The sequence below is a fragment of the Acomys minous genome (genome assembly GCF_964271855.1).
Source record: "Acomys minous genome assembly, chromosome: 15".
NCBI lineage: Eukaryota > Metazoa > Chordata > Mammalia > Rodentia > Muridae > Acomys > Acomys minous.
Genome location: NC_140497.1, coordinates 81,032,527 through 81,053,775, shown reverse-complemented (window position 1 = coordinate 81,053,775; position 21,249 = coordinate 81,032,527). Strand labels below are relative to the sequence as shown.

Here is a 21,249-nt window from a genome sequence, read left to right as displayed (position 1 = left end):
AAAACCCTTTGTGAGATATTGTCTAAGTGACACCAACAAGAAAACTGAGGCATTTGCATACTGATGTAGCCTTGAACTTTATTGCAGTGTTATTTTTTTCAACAACAACAAAAAACCCATTTATAATCAATGTACTAATGACTTCAATTTCACTAATTTTTTTCTTTCAGTGTAAAGCAAATTTCAGTAAAAAGAATCTGAAACCACATATTTAGTTGAAAATCTTCCGTTTCAAAGTGCGTGGTGGTCATGATGTTGACTCAACTGATTTTCTCATCCTATGGAGTCACCCAATAGCTTTTCTTTTCATCACGCTCCCAGGGTTAAGAGTCCAGAGTTTTGTGGTACTTTTTGTCGAAGGATAGACTGGAGAAACAAAACCTAAAGAATAAACATCAAAGAGTCCAAAGATTAAGAGCAGCGACACCAAAACAGAAGCAGGCACACCCCTCCCCCACACCGTGACTTGGCCTGTAATGATTTATTTAAAACTGTATTATAGAATGCTATAGCATAGACAGTTTGGGTTTAAAAGAATTCTTCAGATGGCGCCGCCTGAATTAACATACACGAATTGCTTGTATAGTTACAGGTTACTTTGTGAGCACTAGAGATAAAAACATCAGAATCCTGTATCCCACCACCTCACCCCCTCCGCTCCCCTACCCCTGCCCCTTAGAAGATGCTGATCTTGTTATTAAGGCTTTTTTTTTTATATATATAAAGGCTTGTTCTGGCATATTCTTTTCAGAACTCAGTAAGATCTAAATCTTTATTCTGTAGCCTATCCCTACTCTCTTGCCTTCCCTGCCTCCCTCCCTGGCCTCAAACTCAGAGCAAGTCCTCCAAGTCTTCACCCGTTCCCCTCCCCAAACTCACCCTGCCTCAGCAGCCCCAGCACGGGCCTAACAAGCATGGCTTTCCACACCTGGCGTGTTCCTTGCCGTGGCCTCAACATACCACGGGCAACATAAACGTCTGGGGGTGCCAGCAATGCGTAATGATGTAGCAAACAGTGAGTAAATCGTTACAACTGGATCCAATTCCAAACACAAACTGGAGTTTAAAAAAGGAAGCAGCAAGTCCAAATTGCTTCGTGGGTTTTTTTGTTTTCCCCCTTAGAGGAAATCTTCAAACTGCTGTAGATTGCAGCGTTGGGAAAACAAGCTCAGGATTCCAGTTTCTGTACAGCCACTTCCCCACTCTGAGCTGTTTTAAAGGAGTTCAACCATTCATGCTGACTCAGTTTTGTCCCCATTTGCCAGAACAGATCTGTGACCCAAATGGTCGGCTGGGTTGACTATGCACAGAGACCAGCGGATGCCCGCTCAACTGTTTCAGGCTTACCAATACTTATTTGGCCCAAACATTGTGTTGGTCGGGTCCGTGGGAGGTATAAATAACGCTCTTTCCAGAACGGGCAAACCTAACGTCTCAGTTGAAGGTCTCAAGGTCACCGACCCAGGACAATCCTGGACCCTGGAATCTCGGGGTCCTGAGCAGCACCAGGCAAGGTGTGTGTGTGGGGGTTCGAGGCTGCATAGTGAAAGAGCTAGCGTGGGCAGTTCTTTTGTACTCTAGCTAGAGTAAAAATGAACGCAGGCTTGCGTGTTGCCATCGCTGGTGACAGCATCCAGCAATGGGTGTAGGGTTCAGGGGCGCGCGCGCGCGGCGGCGGTCCTTTCTCAGCAGGGTCTCCCGAGAAACCAGAGAAGGTGAGCGCCGAGACCGAGGACCCGGGGTTCCGGCAACCGGGGCGAGGAGCGCGGACCCCCGCTGCGCTCCCGCCGAGGGTGCGGGAGAGCGGGAGCAGCGGCGAGGGAAGGAAGTGGGAAAGAGGAAGGAAAGGCGGGAGGGGCCGCGCCGGGCGGCTGCAATTTCTGTGGCCGGCCTGGTAGGAGGAGCGGGAGGAGCGGGAGGAGGATCCCGAGCCGTCCGTCAGCAGGCGCGGGAGGTGGAGAGAGCGGGAGGAGGAGGAGGATTAAAGATGGCCACCAGCAGCTGCGGGAGACGGCCACCAGCCTTCACTTTCCGGGATGTTCCCCGCGGCCCGGCCCGGCTTTGATGGAGAGGAGCAGCCGGTGCAGCGCCGAGGCTGAGGCGGCGGCGGGGACCCGGCGAGGGAGAAGACGCGGCGGAGCAGGGACCCAGGCCGGAGGAGGGAGCGGCGGCGGCGGCGTCGCTGCCCCGGCCGCCTAGCGCGGCTTGCCGCCCGGCGGTCCCGCAGCTCACCGACTGCAGCGGGCGCTCGGCCCGGCCTGGGGGGTGGCTCCGGGACCCCGCGCCCAGGCTCGCCCGGTCCGCGGTGAGTGCTGCTCGCCCGCTCGCCCGTCCGCGGGGCGCTTTGTTCCTGCGGGGCGGAGGCGCTGTCCGCGCGGCCCCGCGCCCGCCGCCGGGGACAGGCCGCGGCCCAGCCGCTCCCCCCACCCGCATCCTCCGCCGGGCCTGGAGAGGGCGCCGTCGGCGTCGGTTCCCGGGTGGCCGCGGAGGGGCGTGCGGGGGGCCTCGGGGGTGGGGAGGGAGGTGGGGGGTGGGGAGGCGACCGCCGCTCCAGGCAGGCGGGGGCGTAACCTGGCTGCCCCCGGGATGGGAGGGGGTCAGGCGGGTCCCTTCGGAAGGACCCTCCGGGTGACCATTCCCGGATCCCCCCCCCCTTCCCTCCCCCTCGCGCGCCAGGGCGCAGCGGAGCGCGGCCTCCATCCCTCGGGCGCCGTCTCCAGGGCCGCGGGCCTCTCCTGGCTCATCCCTCTACGCCCAAGCTAGAAACCCTTCACGGTGGAAAGGACCTGGGATGCTTCTGCGTAAGGGTTGTGGTGGGCATCACCAACATCCATGGTTATGGCGGGGTTTAAAAAGCAGCGGTGACCTTTCCAACCAGAGCCCTCTGTGCAGTGATTGCTTCGGAGGTGCTGCGTTCCATTGATTTTTTTTTTTTTTTTTTTTTTGAGGATTTGAGTCCGAGAGACAGAATATGAAGTCTTCCTTCGTAGAAATAATAGGAAAAAATCGGGTCTAACAGATGTTTACCATATGCATGGCTTTTCAGTACCTCACCGATGGCTAAGTGTTTTCTGTGGGAAAATGGTGCTTATGCATATGACAAACTATTTTTGTACACTAATAGCTGTGGATGGGTCAATACCAAGTGCTTATTATGTTGTCTGAAAAGCCGACAGAAAAGAAAAACAAGTCCTTTGCGTCCAGACAGACGGCTTATATTTCCAGGCTGGTATCTACCAGGCAGGTTTAGATCAATTCGTTTTCACTATCAAGACGTATTACAAGTGAAAATAACAAAACCAACGAAAGAATTTGCTGTTTTACAGGAAAACTAAATGTGGTACTAGTATATATATATGTGTGTGTATATATATATATATACACACACACATACATATATATATATGAAAAAATTCCCTCTTTAAAAAATAAAAACAAAAACTTTCATCGTGGGCCCAGCAGTGTAAGAATTAGCTAGCTTGATACACTTCTATACTTTAAAAAAAATCCGTATTGCATTGGGTTTGAAATCAGTATGTGTTATACTTAGAACAGTTCTGCTTCAAACAAATAGAGATACAGGTTCTTAAATAGTTTTTTTCCTTAGTTGAAAGCCATTCATGTAAAAATATGCTTCTAACAAAATTTCTGTACAAACGTGATATGAGTTAGAAAACACGAGGTTCTGAAGTTACTTGAAAAATATGAAAGTTAAGCAGTACTGTAAAATTCCAGTATCAGATTCTGTACTTTGAAGATGCTGAATTTGGCAAGCCTTCACTGTTTACACCTGACATTATCATCCTAAATATTGCTAATGTGCTGCATGTAGTAGGGTCCTAGAGTTTCCGGGAATTATCCTCAGGATAGAGCATATCTTAGCGCTCCCCACCCCACTCTTATCTGGAACCACAAAAGATTATGAACGACTGGACATAATAGTTACAGAATAAATACCCTGCCTGGGTGTGGTGGTTCATACCTGTTGTGCTGGTACTTGGGAGGCGGAGGCAGGAGAATAAATAGCTGAACCTAGTAGTTGGCCAGTCTGAGCAGCACACGCGTCACCTTCTCAAAAAAAAAAAAAACCAAAACAAAATAACAAAACAAAACAAAACAAAAAACCTGTATTTTGCACCTGGCTGTGTCTAAGGTCTGTGACGGGGAGTATAGCAGTATAACATACCGAGCCGTTTTTCATGAATTCTCAGTCACACATTAGGAAAATGTGGAGCCCAATGTTGTACAGATGGGGAATTAGGCAATTTTGAAAGTCTAGGGCCCAGATGGTCTAAATTTAGAGCCAGCGATGACAGCTGATATATGTTAAGAGGAGTAATTGATGTTTTAGGGCACCAATTAAACGTGAAAATGTATCCGGGAGTCATACTAGCATGGCATTTTTGAGCCATAGGCTTGCGGGAGAAAGAGCTCGGTCATAGGGCTTGCTTGGGTGACCCAGGTATGCATGCTGCTCTGCAGTCACACCCCAGGCCCACCCACACTCCAGTTTTAGTGGTAGTGTTTTCTGTGATTACAATTTCACACCCACCCCTCTGCATTTTTATCTTCGCTTCTATTTGTGTTGTGTGCAACTACTTGTCTGGCATTTGCACTGACTTCCAGCCCTCTCTTGCATACCTGATAGATTTATCAGTAACACAGTTCACAGATTAATGATGTCTTTAGTTTTTTTTTTTTCCAGGTTTGGTTTATTCAGGAATCACCACCACCAAGTGAAATTTTCCCTATATGTGCGCTTGGGCAGGCTCTATTACAGACTGGGGAGGCCTTTCGTGCCTCTTTGTAACCCTTGACAACCGTTACGGCTTCTGTAGAACGCGGTTCCGGGTGCATCGGACAGAATGTTGCCTTTCGTGTCTTCGTGTGTTAAGCAGAGCTCCTGTGTCATATAGCAGTCCATAGTCATGGGCTGGTAAATGTTAGCAGCTTTGGTAATTACCCTAGTGTAACACTCACCATGGCCTATGTTAAGCTTTATACACTAACATGGGAAAGTCCTGAAAACTCAACCAGGGCCTCTGTTTAGCTGGTTCCAACCAGCTCCAGAATATTCTTGAGTTTCTTTTTTCAGCTGAGGGCCATGATTTCTTAGCATGGTCTCATGTTTCGTCCATTCATGCTTGGTGTACGTTTGAACTCTCCATTTTAGTTAGTTATGAGTAAAGATAATTTCAAACTTCAGCATGCAGGTTTCTTGACTCACCATGCAGAGGTGGGACTTACAGGTCCTAGCATAAGGATCGATGCACTGTTATCAAACTCAGCGTAGTACACCTTTGTCAGCCCTTGTTATTGTCAGCTGATAATGCTTTGGCCACTTGCTGTATGTATATTATGTGCATATATGCTTTTAATATTTTTGACTTCTTAGCTCTTAATTTCAGTAGTATTTGTGACAACAGGGAGTTTAGGACAGACATTCCGTGAAACAAATCTTCATCTTAGTTGTCAGCCATGTTCGCGTTTTGATGGCCATAGCATAATCAGCAAGGATGTTTCTTAGTTGCTGTGCAGCTTGGGTATCAATTTGACTTCACATTGAATCGATTTCACCAGGTTGTTTGTTTATTTGCTTATAAGCTCATTAGATGTATTTCTTACAGTTGTAAAGCTAAAGGCAGCTGTGGTCCCAGCACTTGGGAGCTGGAGGCAGGAGGACCAGAAGTTTCAGACTAGCCTCAGTTAAGTGGTAAGTTAGAGAATGGAGCTGTGGTTCCAGTGTGGACAAAAGGCTGGGTTGAATTATATAAATTCATTATAAACGTGTAGAATTTTTAAATGCTTATTTATGTTTAAGTGTGTGTGTGCGCACATGTGTGCTAGAGGCCAGAGGCATGGGACTCCCTTGAGGTGAAGTTGGAGGCAGTTGTGGGATTCCTGATGTGGGTGCTGGGAATTGAACTCAACTCCTTTGAAAAGCAATTTGTACCCTTAACTGCTGAGCCATCTCCAACTCCCTAAGCATTAATTTTGTTGTTGTTGTTTTTTTCGAGACAGGGTTTTTCTGTGTAGCCTTGGCTGTCCTGGACTCACCTTGTAGACCAGGCTGGCCTCGAACTCACAGAGATCCGCCTGCCTCTGCCTCCCGAGTGATGAGATTAAAGGCGTGCGCCACCATGCCTGGCTCTAAGCATTAATTTTACTAGTAAAGAAATGTTTAATTTTTAAAATACTATATTATCAATTAGGAAGGGATTGTAAAATACAACAGTTAGAAGTTTATATATAAGCAGCTACATTAGAATACAAGTGAGTAAATCCTACTCATAGTTTTAGTACCTGCAACATGAGCCGGGCTCGTGTAACCTCACACCTGTTTGGTCACCGAGTCATACCTCTGTTACACTCATAGCAAGCATCTTGTGCATGTAATGTAGCTTGAAGAATATTTGTCACAGCAGAACTTAGAGCTCAGTGAAAGATGCCCCTGAACAGGGCCTTGCCTACACGATGTCCTAGTGTATATGTGGTGTGTGTGTGGGGGTGGTCCTGAGAACCCAGACTTCAGGTTGGTCAGGACTTCCTGGAAGAAGTGCCATCTACCTGGAGACATCCAGAGTGTGAGTGGGTGACGTGGTTTTGGGGTGTCTACAGAATGTGTACACGCCCACGTTGGAGGAAGGCTCAGTAGCGATGCTGTTGTCAGGTAGCCCAGTCCTGCACTCCTTGCCCAGTCTCACCTATACTTAGGATGGCCAATAGAAGTAAAACCTGAGAAAAACCCAAACAGCAAATGGATGTTCGGTTAGTGAGTTGTTATTTTGATGCTTTCCTGTAGGAGGGGGGCATTTATAGTCTGAGTACCTTTAACTGTGTGGACTTTGATCTTACCCTCAGATTTTATTAAAATTTTTTAAAATTCCTATATTAGTATAGGAATAAAATTGTGGCATCACTTTTTAATATATATTCCTACTTCAGTATATTTGGTATTTATTGCTGCCATCTTTTATCATTTTTTTTGTTGTGCACTATTTATTAACCTGTGCTGATAAAGGATGTTTAGTTTTTCACATGAAGCAAAATGCCCAGTCATTTACTTCTGGTTTTTGAAACAGTATGTGTGTGATTTCTTTTCTTTCTTTCTTTTTTCTTTTTTCTTTTTCTTTTTTTCTTTTTTCTTTTTTCCTTTTGAGAAGTGGCCTCCATAGCATTCCTGGGCTCACGTGATTTCTTTTGCGCCAGCCAATGTTACTGATGGGCCGCACTGTTTCCCCCCCCCCCCCCCAAATGCTCCATGCCCACCTGCCATTTAAATAAAACAAGGCAAAAGCAGCCCAAGCCATGAGTCCTAGGTTGTGTGTGTGTGCTGGTGTTCAAGTGCTGGTCCACGCGTGGCCACTGAGAGGCTGCTCAGGCCTGTCTACCTCAGCATGCGTGAAACCCGACAGATGCTGGCTCCTGCAGGTGTGTCTGTCCGCTGTGCCTGCCTTTTTAGCTATAAAAGCTTCAATGCCTGTGCTGCTTCCCGACTGAGACCTGGAAACCCCCACCCATCCCTCAGGATCCCTCAGGCCCACATCCACAGAGGTTTCGGATCCTCTAAATATTCCTCCTTGTCGGCCTCTTCCTCCCTGAGCTGGTTGTCAGCCCCTTGTGGGATTGCTGAAGTGTTACAGTGATCTTGCAGTGATCTCAGCTCCGTCCTGCCCCCTCCACAGAGATGCCCCTGTACCCTTTCCACAGTGAATTCTGTCCCTTTGTCTATTTTGAAAACTGAGATAACAGCCTTTCAGTTATTTTTTCCTGCATAAAATCTTTGCATCTCCTGAGTTACTATGAAATTGCTGGGAAAGCAGCTCGGTCAGATGGAGACAAAGGTCCATGTGACCTGGCCCCAGCTTTTCCTGCCCTGGGTCTGATAGCCATTTATTTGTTCAGTTTACAAAACAGGACAGAGTACCTGCCGTCTGCTGTGCACACTGCAAGGTGGCACAGTACTCAGTCATTTGGTCATTGGAGGCATTGATAACACATGGGTGCTGTTGTCAGTGTCGTGGATAGGCATGTAACAATTCTGTACTCGGTTACAGTGTTCAGTATAGCTGTCAGCTCCCCTATGTCCCCGAGTGCTGTAAGTGTCATGGAGTAACAGGCTGGGTTCAGAGGGTAAAGCCAGGACTGGGGCACATGGGTGGCGTTGACATTTATAGATGAAGAAAGTGTCTCTGGTGGAGAAAAACCTGAAGCAACTAGGGTGAGGAGAGCGGGTGCTGAGGCCTGACACGGGGATGTGTGCCATGTGCAGAGAGAAGGGAAGAGCTGGCTGGCTCCACAGAGATCAGAGTGGAGCGCAGTCTGTGTCCTTAAGTAGCGACTTTGATTTCCAAGTTCAGGAACTTGTGGCCTGTGTTGCATTCTCTGCACAGACAGAGTTGCGTCCTCAACTTCTACCTGAAGAATCAAAGTGTGCCACCGTCACTGACCCCTTGCGTCCCCTCAGCACCCACGTCGCACCGTGTTTGTCTCCCATTTGTCTGTACCACTTTGGGGTACAGAGGAGGGCTAGACTTGTTTCCGTTTCTGAGTTCTTGTTGCAAAGGATTAGTGTTTGTGGAATTAGGGAACCGATGAAAATGGGACCTGCCGTCGATAGCTGGGCACCCAGTGACACTGTGGTGACTCCCAGCTCCTGTGGTTTCGGTGTCTGCCGCACACTGAGGATTCCGTGCTCTGCCTGGTGAGCTGTGTGCGTAGGTGGTCAAGTGCAGGTCCACACGCTGACGCTGATAGCTCTCTTCATCCGCTCCCCTCAAATGGACATCCCCCAAATCCTGCAAAGCATCTCACCGTCACTGCCTTATCCCTACACTGCTGTTGTACTCAAGAAACGCCACACACTAGGGAAGATGACCTTTAAATAATGGAACACGGGAGCAAAGACATGGAAAAAATCACTGCAAGCTAAATACAAGAGCTCATTAGAGGGGGCTCGACTCATTCATTCTCCTTTTTGCCTTTCTTTAGTGGACTTTTTTTTTCTTTTCTTTTGGGGTTAATTTTTTATGGCCACATTAGTCTTTATTTGCAAGATATCGACAGGTCAGATTCTGTGTAGAACTTGAAAAAATCTAGCACCAATGGCTTTGCTATTTTATTTAGCTGAACAAGGAATTGCCTTGTAATTTATTTACTCAACCCTGTTGGTTTAGGTCTTTGGTGTTTTTTTGTTGTTGTTATTGTTTGTTTGTTTTTTGTCTTTTTTGTCTACATGTCACAGATTCCAGCAGCGACCTTTCTTTTTCTTTTTTCTGAGACAGGGTTTTTCTGTGTAGCCTTGGCTGTCCTGGACTCCTTTTGTAGACCAGGCTGGCCTTGAACTCACAGAGACCCGCCTGCCTCTGCCTCCCGAGTGCTGGGATTAAAGGCTTGCGCCACCACACATTTTAGTGGCATCCTAGACATTGTTTGCTACCTGCAGTTCTAAGCCACCTGGTCCTTAATCCTCAGACTTCCAAGCCCTCAGGTTCCTGTTATTTTTAGCTTCCCAGGAAGGACACTGGGAGACAGGAGCACTGACTGCCCCTGAGGCGCTGTGAGGCTGGAGGCGGAACAGTTACGTCTGTCAGTGATAGGAGTCTGTCCTCCCATTACTGTTTAACCAAAAGGCATCATAGCCAATAGGTTGAATACAATAGCTCATAAATACTCGATTATAGATCTTGCATAATGTGTTATATTTTGACCGTCTACGCTGTGTATTTCACAGAAGGCTCCTTTATCGCCCCTTTGGGTTTAGTGCTTCGATTTTAGTTCTTCGTTAGAGTACTCTTGGGCACTTGGGGTCGGTCTGTCTGTCTGTCTGTCTGTCTGTCTGTCTTTCTTTCTTTCTTTCTTTCTTAAGGATTTTGTTTGTTATGTTTATGAGTGCTCTATGTGCATGTATACTGCACACCAGAGGAGGGCATTGGAGGGTATAGATGGTTCCTGGGAACGGAACTCAGGTCCTGTAGAAGAGCAGACAGTGCTCTTAACTGCTGAGCCATCTCTCCAGCCCCGCACTTTGGGTTGTTTAATAAAAGATGCGATTTTTCTTTTTCTTTTTCAGTTTGAGCTTTAACCTCCTGGAGTTTCTTTTTAACTTTGCTTCCATTTGGCTATTAGTGTGTTTGAGTGTGTGGTGTGGTTTCACACAATGTTAAGGCCTCCAGTCATTTCTGTATCGCCGTTCTGTGATGTTCCACAAAAGAGCATTGTGTTGGTCAGAAGCTGCCCTACGCCAGCAAGCTCAGGACTTAAACTGATTTCCAGGCCAGGGAGAGCTGGTGTGGACGGGGCTACAGTTAGGCATTTTGGTCAGGTTGCAAGCTGAGGTTAGAAACTTTTAAGTCACTAGATATATGAGGGAAGCAGCAGCAGACTGAGAGAGTGGTTCTTCTCATTTCTCCCTAAATGACTGAGGCGGTGCAGCTCTCGGACCCTTTCTGTATGGTCTGGTCCTTTTATAGTGGGTCTCAACTTTCCTGATGCCATGGCCCCGTGATACAGTTCCTCGTGTCAGGGTGAACCCCCCCCAACCATAAAATTGCTGCTTTTCATGAATTGTAATGTAAATCTCTGTGTTTTCCCATGGACTCAGGCGACCCCTGTGAAAGGGCCATTCGACCTCAAAAGGGCCGAGACTTGGTTGAGAACCAGTGCTTTAAAGCATCTGTTGTTAATACTGTACAGGGACCGGGCTGAAGACCGGAAGTGAGGCCCCTCGCTCCGCATGCTCTGTCTGCAGAGCTGTGTCCCTGTCCAGCCTCTTTGCCCGTCCTTTCCATTCCAGACCCTCGACTTAATACTGACCTTTGAACCCTGCCACGTACTGCCTCAGTTTAGTTGTCTGTTTCTTAAGCCTTTGGTACTTCGATGTGGCAAGGTAGGTAGTTTCTGACACATCAGTTGGTATGTTGTCAACACCTAATGAATCCGTACATGCTTGGTACCAGCCCAGCCCAGCATCCTCTTCCTGTGTGAAGTTTCCTCCTGGCCAGTTTCCCTCTGTCCTAAAGCCAGTATTATGGACGTTGAAGAGGCCTACCATCTAAATGGGAAAAAAAACCAATCAGATACGTGGCCTTTATTTGGTCTGTTAGAAAGTTAGGCCCAACTGTCTTGTGTTCCCTGCTGTTTTCACCTGCTCTAACTAAAGCATGTGATTTGTGGAGTATTATATTTTTGCAAAGGGCTCAGCACTTTTACAAGAATTCTTACAACTGTATTTTTTCACAGAACGAATGTTACTTAGAGTATTTTATTTATTTATTTATTTAGTTTTTGTTTGTTTGAGACAGAGTTTCTCTGTGTAGCCTTGGCTGTCCTAGACTTGCTTTGTAGACCAGGCTGACCTCGAACTCACAGCGATCCTCCTGCCTCTGCCTCCCGAGTCCTGGGATTAAAGGCATGTGCCACCCAGCTTTACTTAGTGTATTTTAAGCACAACTTTGGACAAGCACTTTACCTGTTTTAATTTCACTTAATATTTATTAAAACAGTGTTTATTACCTTACTGATTGTTTTGCAGTATTTATAAATGCATAGGAAGTAGCAGGGGAGGGGGAACAGTCTCTTGTTCCGTCACCCCAGCTAACATCTCTGTGCCCTTGCAGTGAGTGGCTTACATTTTATTACTAACAGTGTCTGATTGCTTCACTTGGAGACATGTTGGCAAGTGCAGGAATGTCAGTGTTTTCATCCCGTGTCTTCATTCTGTAGAAACCCCACGAAAGGGGTTTCTTTGCTGCATTTTCTACTGACAGTTAACTGGGCAAGGGACTTGTTATTTTCAGCTTGGCAAATATGTCACAGCCATGGACAATACTCACGTAAAAATTTTAATTACATGGCATTTATCATAATTCCTCTTTGTTAAGACTTCCTCTTTTAATAAGTACTAAATTTGCTTATTAGGTACTTTCATTCCTATCATGTAAATGAGTGCAGAGAAAGAAGTACTCAGTCATCAGTCAGGGATGGTTTACTGTTTGTGCATGCTCAGAATCGAGGAACTTTTTGGGGAAGGAAAGGGCGTTCGCGGTGCACTTCGCTGAGCCGATACACAACACCATCACATAGTGCAGGTCAGCACAATGTTCTATAAAAACAGCATAGACGGGAGGTTGGTTTTCATTATGTATTTGAGTAAAGTGTGCATAGTAATATCGTAAAATTGTGTAAGTCTTACGAGAATAAACGCTAAGGGCTTGGGATTTAGTTCACTCAGTGGAATCCCTAGGCAGCATGCCCAAAGCCCTGGGTTACAGCCCCAGCACTGGATAAGATGCGCACGGTGTCCCACGCCTGTAATCCCAGCCTGGGGAAGGTTGAGACGTCAAATCCAGAAGTTCAAGATCATCCTCTGCTACATTAGCTAGTTCAAGGCCAGCCTGGGCTTCATAGTCAGATTTTGTTGACTATAGTCTCCGAATCTCTGGCTCCAAGCTCTTACTCCACGCTAACTGTTTCTAGAGCACAGGATTAGGTGATTTAGATGCCAGGAGTTGTTTGTTTATGAGACAGGATCTCCCTCTGTGCCACGAACTGGCCTTGAACCAAGAATCTTCTTAGGAATCCTCCTATGAATTCTGGGATATGCGGGCTTCAGTGTCGTGCCTGGCTTAGACGTTAAACATCATATTTAAGTTATCAAGTGTAAAATAAAAATAAACTCATTTATTTTGGGAATAATGGTTGTGCACAGAATGCCTAGTAATTTGATGTCACTTGGTTTAGTTGTGTAACAGGTTGGGACCAAATTAAAAGCAAAAGGGATTAACCCTTGCCCAAGACTCAAGAGATACTGCAGCCCTTAATATTAATTTCCGTGACTCCTCCCGAAGTGTCTACCAGTAGTGATGTCAAGACATGGTTTTGCCCTTCTTTACTTCCACAGTACAGGCACAGGGGTAAGTAACTTCCTGGTGTGCACAGAGGGTCGGCGGACACTGAGAGGTCACACTAGGAGGACCCTAAGGCAATACCTGGTCCGAGTGACAGAGGAGGGGCGAAAGAATTTCCTTGGTAAAAGCTTCATGAAAACAGTATAGTATTTGCATTTAACACACACAGCGTAGATTACATAAAATACCGAGAATAAAATACCGAATACCATAGAAACACTAAGTACGTGCTTATAGCACTGTAGCGTTTAAGAGGTTTACAAGAAAACAAGTCTTACGTGTTCAATGTGGACACATTTTGTATTTTGTAGTGCCCGGCATTGAATCCTGGCATTGAATCCAAGCTCTCATTTGTCTAGGGAGCCGTTCTACCATTAAAGTGTACGCTGAGCCCTGTTCCCGCCTTTTCATGTGTTCCCATCCAATGTTGGTTGAATCTATGGATTCAGAACCTATAGATATATATTCTCAGTTTATGGTAACATAGTCTATTGGATAAATGTCAGATGCGTTTTGAGTATTTAATTTGTCAACTACATAATAAATCAGATGACTTTTATCTTTGGTCAAAATGAAAATTGATTTATTGCTTTTTTTTTTCTTTTTAATTTCAGAAGTTCCAGTGTTTAGGTATTTCTATTTTATTTTACGTATACTAGTTCTGAAAGGATTTGGGGACATTATGGGATGTAGAATTGCTGAGGTAGCTGTTAGTGGTTAGCTTAAATGTCTCAGGGAAAAGCGAAAGGACAGTGGGTGGGTGACAGGAAAGGGCAAATGCATTCTTTCTGTATAATGGGATGGTCTGCTGTGGGTACCTGGTCTAGCCCGAAGTGTGTCCTCCAAACATATGAAGAATAGAAATGCTTGGAACCAGTAGTTAGTTGTGCAACAAATGTTAGTGGGATTGTGTCATAATGTCCACTGCGTTCCCCACCTCCTTCTCCACAGAGACCTAGATTAGCATCTGACTCACCAGATGAGCTTGGCGACGCCCAGCCTGGCTTAGGTTACATAAGCACACATGGGTTGGCATAGGTGTCTATAGTCTCTTAGAAGGAGATGGGGAGCCCGGGGAAGGCATGGCAGGCTGCTGAGAATGCTTCAAGGCCATGGCAGTCACTGGTGTTCACCTGCATGCTTGGGGCAGGCTGGTGGGGCGGGGGGAAGCTACCCATTGCGGTTCCATGAAGACAAGTGCATCGCTCTGTATTCCGCAGCTTGGAGGCAAGCAGTGTGTGTGGTTTTTTTTTTTTTTAAGATTTATTTATTTATTATGTATACGTTATTCTGCCTGCATGTATGTCTGCACTCCAGAAGAGAATACCAGATCTAACAGATGGTTATGAGCCACCATGTGGTTCCTGGGAATTGAACTCCAGACTTTTGGAAGAGCAGCAGGTGCTCTTCACCTCTGAGCCGTCTCTCCAGCCCTGCAGTGTGTCTTTTTAAAAGAAAGATGTTGACTTTCTCTGTGTGGGCTTTCATATATTTGGAATTTTTCTCAGCAGTCTTGACTAATTTCCCTCTGCTTGGGATCAGCCCTAAGGCTTGACACATAGGACGGAAGTCCCATAACACATATTTCCATGAAATTTTTTTGATGATTGTTTACTGTTACTGGAAAATGTTTAGAAGTGAGGTCTGCACTCTCACCTCTCTTCTCAGTCTTGCTGATAACTAACGTAGCCAGGGTTTACCCCAGGGTGCAGTTGTTGCTTTGCATATTCTGAGCCACACGACTGAGCACGAGGAGCTCATTTAAGAAGCACACTTGTAACGGAAGAATTGCTTGCACCCCTGCATCTGATTGTTACTTAGGTGTTCATAGTGCCCAGTGTGGGAAAGCTTAGAAATCCTCTTACACAGTCTGTTAGGTAAGTTGATGGCCCTGTTTGTGGCCTCCATTTTCTTTTTTAATATTTCCTCCTCGTGCTGGTTAGTATTTTTTTGTTTTGTTTTGTTTTGTTTTGTTTAAATCAATTTGACACAAATTGGAATCTCCCGGGAAGAGGGACCCTCAACTGAGCAAGTGTCTCCAGGTTGGCCTGTGGGCAAGTCTGTGGGGCGAGGTCTTGATCGACGATTGACGTGAAAGACCTGCGTACTCAGAATTGCCACCTCTGAGCAGGTGGTCCTGAGCTATTGGAGACTCTGGGCCAGGAAGCAGTGTTTGTGTGTGGAGTGGTCTCTGCGTCAGACCCTGCCTCCAGTTCCCGCGGTGGCTTCCCTCGGTGAGGCCCCAACCCAAATAAATAAGTGGTAAAGTGGACTTTTCACAAATAAATTTTAAGCTGGGCGTGGTGGCGCACGGCTTTAATCCCAGCACTCGGGAGGCAGAGGAAGGCAGATCTCTGAGTTCGAGGTCAGCCTGGTCTACAAAGCGAGTCCAGGACAGCCAGGGCTGTTACACTGAGAAACCCTGTCTCAACAAACAAACAAAGAGTTTTAAACACAGGACTAGATTTTGGAAAATACGGTGTGTCTTAGTCCTGGAAACCTGAATAGGGGTAATGTTGGAATGGAGAAACAACACTAAGAAAGGAGAGATGTGGATAGAAAAGCTGGCATGGGGGGGGGGGCAGGGAGTCAGTGTGCCATCATGTCATTCATGGGAGGACGGTTAGCTGGTCTCTGGGAGGTCTCTGTGGGGGAGCACTCTCAGGCTGTAAACGTCTGGGAAGAGGAAGCTGAGGTTGAAGCTTTCTGCACACACTGGCATCTGTCAGCATTTGCACTTGGGCCAGGGGAAGGCTCTGTGATTTCCCTGAACTTGACCCGGGAAGGCACTGGGGTCCTGGACATGGCCTTGCTTGTGTCAGGCACTATGCTGGCACTCAGGACCTTATCTGATTCCCATGGGGAAACATTATAGAAACATAAAGGTAAATGGAAAATAACTGCTTGACGAGAGGGTGTGAGAAATTGGGCTAGGGAATCCACAGGGACCTGGTTTTGGTTGGATCCTGTCTTAGGACTCACTCTGTACTGTACTCCTGAGGGAGGGCAAGGTCCTCCCTGATGCTCAGCATCCCTGATGATCGTGTCACCGGACGAGTGACACACCTTTACTTCCACCCGAGTCCTTTTCTCCCCGGGCACGTGTATTAAGTGTCCACTTCATATGCTGGAAGTACGAGGCGGCCTGGATGCTGTGCCTCAGCACACAGGGCGTGCTGCCGGTTTTGATTATGAAGAATTAGCCACACAGCAGCCTCTGCTCCCAGAAGTCCTTGGCTTCCTGCCTTGCTGGTGTTTGAAAGTCCAGAGTCAGCCTGTTGCACTTGTCTGGCAGCTCTGGCCTCCCAGGGCCTCCGGCAAATATACATGCTTTCCTCCCTAAGTCCTGGCTACTTGGCATTTATTGCTTGCACTGTAGAGGACCTCATTTTCTGTTTGTTCTTTAGATGGGTGTCACACTTGTAAAGAAGGCCAGTGACAACAACTTCAGCCAGCCATACTCCAGCAAAGCAGAATTTTTGATGAAGTGCTAGGAATTCCCTTTGAAGGCTCTAGTGGGCTTACAGGTCTAGTGAATTTTATTTATTTTTTTTGTTTTTGTGTTTTGTTTTTGAGACAGGGTCTCGCTGTGTAGCCTTGACTGGCCTGGATGGAATTCTTTTGTGTAGACCAGGCTGGCCTCGAACTCACAGATGCCCGCCTACCTCTGCCTCCAGCATACTGGGATTAAAGGCAGGCGCCACCGTCCTGGAATGAAAATGAATTCAGCATTGGTTGAAAGAGACATTAATTTATGGGGCCAAATATGTACACTAGCTTATGGCTCTGTTCTGCCCTGTCTGTCTTGTATCAAGGTTCCTGCTAAAACTTGGGAATCAGATGGTCATCCCAATATCCTGTAGTTGAGTCTTTTCACAAATGTAATGCAACCGTTCATGTTCTCTCCCTTACACACACACACACACACACACACACACACACACACACACACACTCTCTCTCTCTCTCTCTCTCTTTCTCTTTCTCTCTCTCTCTCTCTCTCTCTCTCTCTCTCTCTCTCTCTCTCTCCACTGCGTTTCCCTGTATTTACAAGCTGTAATCTGGTGATTGAAAAACAAACCTTGGCATGAAAACTTTCTGCAATCCCTTCCTTCCCGTACTGTGTTATTGTTTTAATTGCACAGTATTTCAGTTTCTCGCACCATTTAGGATTTTTTTTTTCCCTTTCTGTTTATCTAGTTCTATATTCGGCATGTTTACTACTTGTCGGCTTTCATTAAAGCTTGGTGGTACTTGTCACTGGCCAGAACACGGTGATTTCAGAGCCGGTGGGATGACAGGCCCCGCTGAGTGAGATGGGTTACAGTCAACTTGGCCATGGTCAGGTGCTCAGGGGGCCTCTCTGGCGGAGAGCATGGCTGTCAGCCTTTGTTCTTGGGAATTCAGGTGAGGACACACCTGGAGTCTGCCGTCGGGACGTGTGTGAAGCCCTGGTGCGTGAACAGAAGCGTAGGTGTGTACGTGTGTCTGTACGGCTGTCTACCAGCTAGCGCCCTCTGCGGATCCTGGGCTCTGGGTGATGGCCTGCTGCCTCTCTTTAGTATCGGGACAGGTAATTGAAAGTCTGGTCAAGACAGGGACCAGACTAGGGACCAGACGAGGTACCAGACGAGGGACCTCAGAAGTATAAAAAAACTGCATGTTTGCCTATAACATCTGAGCTATGAGCTATGGTGAGGGAGGAACAGCCACGTGAGTATAACAGAAGGAGCTAGAAGCCCTCGTCACCCACCGCGGGAGCAGGAGGTCGAGCTTGGCATTCTTTCCTGTAAAGTGCCTTTTCAGGGTAAACTCAGCTCCGGGGTTAATCAGTGACCATCCTCTGCTCTGTTGGCACTGCTGCCAGCAGTCACGAGACTGCCGAGACTGCTGACACTTCCCAGTGCCATCTTCAACAGGGAACTGGAGCTCACAGACAGACAGAAGCAAGCTTGCACCGCGTGTGCTTCCTTGCAGAACAGGAGGATATGAGAAAGCCCTGTAGGCCCGAAGGTCCTAATGTCAGAGCTCTGGAGGCAAACCTCCAGTGTGGAGTGACAGGAAGCAAGGGGAAGGCATGCTTGTTGGGACACTCCATGGTAAGTGTGAGCTTCCACGCCTCCGTTTACTTTCTGGCACAAGCCGCGCTGGCTTGACTTTTGGTTGCACTTGGAGGGGGAAAGGGACCCCTCGGGGAGAAGAGCATGAGCTGCTCGCTTCCCCCCCACCGCACCCCCCGGCAGGCGTTATGTGTGGGAGTTATTATTTGTTGTTGAGATAGGGTCTCACTCTGTGGCCCCAGGCTGGATTTGGAATTACTACTCTCCTGCCTCAGCTGCCGGGTGTTGACTGCAGGTCTATGCTTCTACACTGGCCTTTAGACATAACCCTGACAATAACTTTGCTAGAAAGACGAGTTGGATCAGCTGTGTTCGTATCAGGTATTGGTCCCTGCCTGAGTCAGGATACAGAGGTGTGACACATGGCCGGTAGCAGTGAGGTTCCCAAAGAAGCAGACATCAGAAGCTGCCCGCCCTTCCTACAAATGGCTAGGACATCTTTTTTGCTTCTGTCACTGCTTACGCTTACAAAGAGAGCCAGCCCAGCCCGGCAGTGTGTCTTCCTTGTTTGTTTGATTCATGGTCATTTGAAACAAGGTTTTGCTGTGTAGCCCAGGCTAGCCTGGCACTCTTGGCTGTGCCCCGGCATCAGCAGTGGGTACCCAAGCACCCAGTGCTAAGCATTCAGGCTGGGTGCAGCTTTTCCTGTGGAAGAAGGACCCAGATGCAAGCCAAGGTACCACAGCTAGAGCCAGAGCAGAGGAGAAACAGACGGTGGGCAGGAAGCATCCTAGGTCCATTGTGATGGTTTCTTGGTATTTCACCATTTAAAATATGCCAACTTGTAATCTGCATGAGGGAGCAAAAGGAAAATGTATTTAGGGAGAAAGATGAGAGGTCCTTTCTACACTCTAGTGACCAGTAAGGAAGTCAGTGGTGGCTGAAATCCCTTAAGTGTCTGTCTTCACAGATCCCAAGCCAGTTTACGCCATACTCGATAACTTGCTTTCTGCTACTGTTTTGGCTCATGAGGGCTACGGCTGTAGCAGGCCATCTCAGCTCTTCCTGGTCTTCCCAGACTCAGGGTGCAGTGGCAGCAGCCCACCCAGTTCATGTTTGCTTCCTTTCTGTGTCTTTGCACATGTTGGCATTTTGCTCCTTTTAAAGCTGGAGATGGTTCCCTTGGCGAAGGGCCTGCCGTGCAGGGCTCAGGGTATTGGTTTGGGTCCCTAGCACCTGTATAAAAGACCAGGCACAGGGACATGGCCAATAATGGCAGCATTGGGTAGGCAAAGGCAGGCTGGCCAGCTGGTCAACAAGGCACTTGCTGCTGATGTCTGGTCTCTGCAGGCACCGATGTGCACGCCACAGTTGCTGTGTACTTACACACCAAACGCATACTTGTTTGTTTGCTTCCTTTTAAATTGAGCGGCTGTTTTGTTACATATGTCGGATAGCAGTTTGTCACATCTTTGGCGACTGCTCTCTCCCAGTTTACAGCTTCTTAGTTATGTAAGTGCTTTTTAAAGAGTAGAAGTTGCTTTTGGAGAAGTCAAAGGTGGGGGGTGTCAGCAGTGTGGGGGGCTGGCCACACCACATCTGCAGTCAGGCACAGAGAGACGACTCCAGGCCCAACTTTCTCCTTTCTCACTTTTCCTTTATTGTGGGGCCCAGCCACGGGCATGGTGCCACCCACATTCAGGATGAGTCTCCCTGACTCAATTAAACTTTTCTGGAAACACCCCCATGGGCACACCTAGAGGTGTGTTTCTTGGTGATTCTAAGTCTAGCCAAGATAGAAGTGAAGATACCACAGCCCTACCAGTCAGCAACTTGGCACATCTTTATATCATAACATAACACCCTGGCCACCAAAGTGTCATTATTACTCAACATGTAAAATTGTCCGAGTCCACCCTCAGAGTCCTCGCAACCTTTGTCAGTCCCAGAACTGTTCAAAAGTCTCATCTGAAACTCAAGCTGATCTCTTTAATTGTGAGTCCCTTTTAAAAATGGACAAACAGATGACGCACTTCTTAGCTACAGGGGCGCAGAGTAAATAGTCCCATTTCAAGAGAGATATAATAGGAGGATAGCAAGGAGACACTGGGCCAAAGCAAAGCCTAAACACCAGGGCAGATAGCAACCATGCTGCTCCATAGCCCGCACCTGGGGCTGACATGCACTCACCTGGGTTCTAGCAGCCATGGGCGGCCCCTGCCCTCCAGCTCTGCTGCCCACCTGGTAGCTGTGGAGTCTTGTGGTTACACCTGCTTAACGGTCACACTGTGATCCACTGGGGAGTTTGGCTGGTTTTTGGAGACAAGGTCTTATTCTGTAGCCGAGGCGGCACAGTTCTTTCGTGTGCTGGGTCTCTGTTGCCATTGCTATTTGAGACTGCTGACCTTGCCTTTCTTTTATGGGTTATACCTTTAAATACGGAGTGTGAGTTTTGGCTTGTTGATATTTTGTTAAAAGTTCTTGATGTGTGAGTACACAGGGCATCAGGGTTCCAGTGGTTTCTAATCTCTCCATTTGGCTTTAGTGTCATGGTATTGCTGCTGTATAAGATGGTTTATAAACATCTTCGGGCTGAAGAGCAGGGTCGTGTAAACAAGTATATTAAGAGACTTTGCTGTCATTTATGTAAGTAAAAAGAGAAACCAGGGTATATACACATGTGCTTGAATCAAGAGAGGGGGTAAAGGGAAGTATTGGGGGTCAAAGGTTAATGAAAGGGAGTGGCGCTTCAAAGTTAAACCTTTTTATATAGGTTAGGCTTTTTCTGGCTTGCTACTTTTAATATTTAAGATGAGAATGGAAGTTGGAATAATCTTAAATTGCTAAGGCAGTTGAACTAGGTTGTATTTTTAAGTTAGTACTGTGTCCGCACTAAAGAATGAATCTAAGTTACCTATTAGCACTGTCCTTGGGTGTTTACCCTCAGCCTGAGTGGAGGTCAAGGGACATGAGAACTCTGAACTCTTTCTGTTGGGCTTTCCTTTCGCACTTGTGTGGACAAAATCCTCTAGGGGTGTTGTTAGGTACATTGAGGATTGAGTTTTGAAGTTGTAACAAGGGCTTCCTCGAGAAAGGAGAGACGTCCAAATATGGCCTGGGGGAAGGCAAAAACAAGTCTTTTGGGGGTGGATTGGAGTTGAAGGCATCAATATAATTTTTAAAAAAAAATTTTTTTAAAACCACCACATATTCATGTACATGATACACATAACACAAGGCATCATACACGCACACACAATCCTATTTGTATGCATGCACATC

General features: G+C 47.0%; 1 protein-coding gene and 1 long non-coding RNA gene across 10 annotated transcripts in view; one reads left to right on the top strand and one right to left on the bottom strand.

Moving 5' to 3' along the window:
• Nucleotides 1-58: 58 nt before the first annotated feature.
• LOC311584786 lies at nucleotides 59-1,820 on the bottom strand. 2 transcript variants are annotated; one of them, XR_014774998.1, is made up of 2 exons: nucleotides 880-1,820; nucleotides 59-381 (listed from the first exon to the last, which is right to left on the bottom strand). It is a non-coding gene; the product is annotated as an uncharacterized lncRNA (long non-coding RNA). The 2 variants fall into 2 exon arrangements; XR_014774999.1 differs by having other exon boundaries at nucleotides 929-1,820.
• Nucleotides 1,821-1,973: 153 nt separating this feature from the next.
• WDFY3 (WD repeat and FYVE domain containing 3) overlaps nucleotides 1,974-21,249 on the top strand; it is a 237,044-nt gene continuing 217,768 nt past the window's right edge. For 4 of the 8 annotated variants that reach the window (XM_084759372.1, XM_084759370.1, XM_084759371.1 and 1 more), the window contains exon 1: nucleotides 17,818-18,006. In XM_084759372.1, coding sequence (XP_084615498.1) covers nucleotides 17,985-18,006 — 22 coding nt within the window. In that variant the 5' untranslated portion in view covers nucleotides 17,818-17,984. Of the gene's footprint in view, nucleotides 2,306-5,552; nucleotides 5,714-17,817; nucleotides 18,007-21,249 lie in introns of those variants that run through there. The other 4 variants (XM_084759373.1, XM_084759375.1, XM_084759376.1 and 1 more) reach the window with 4 other exon arrangements.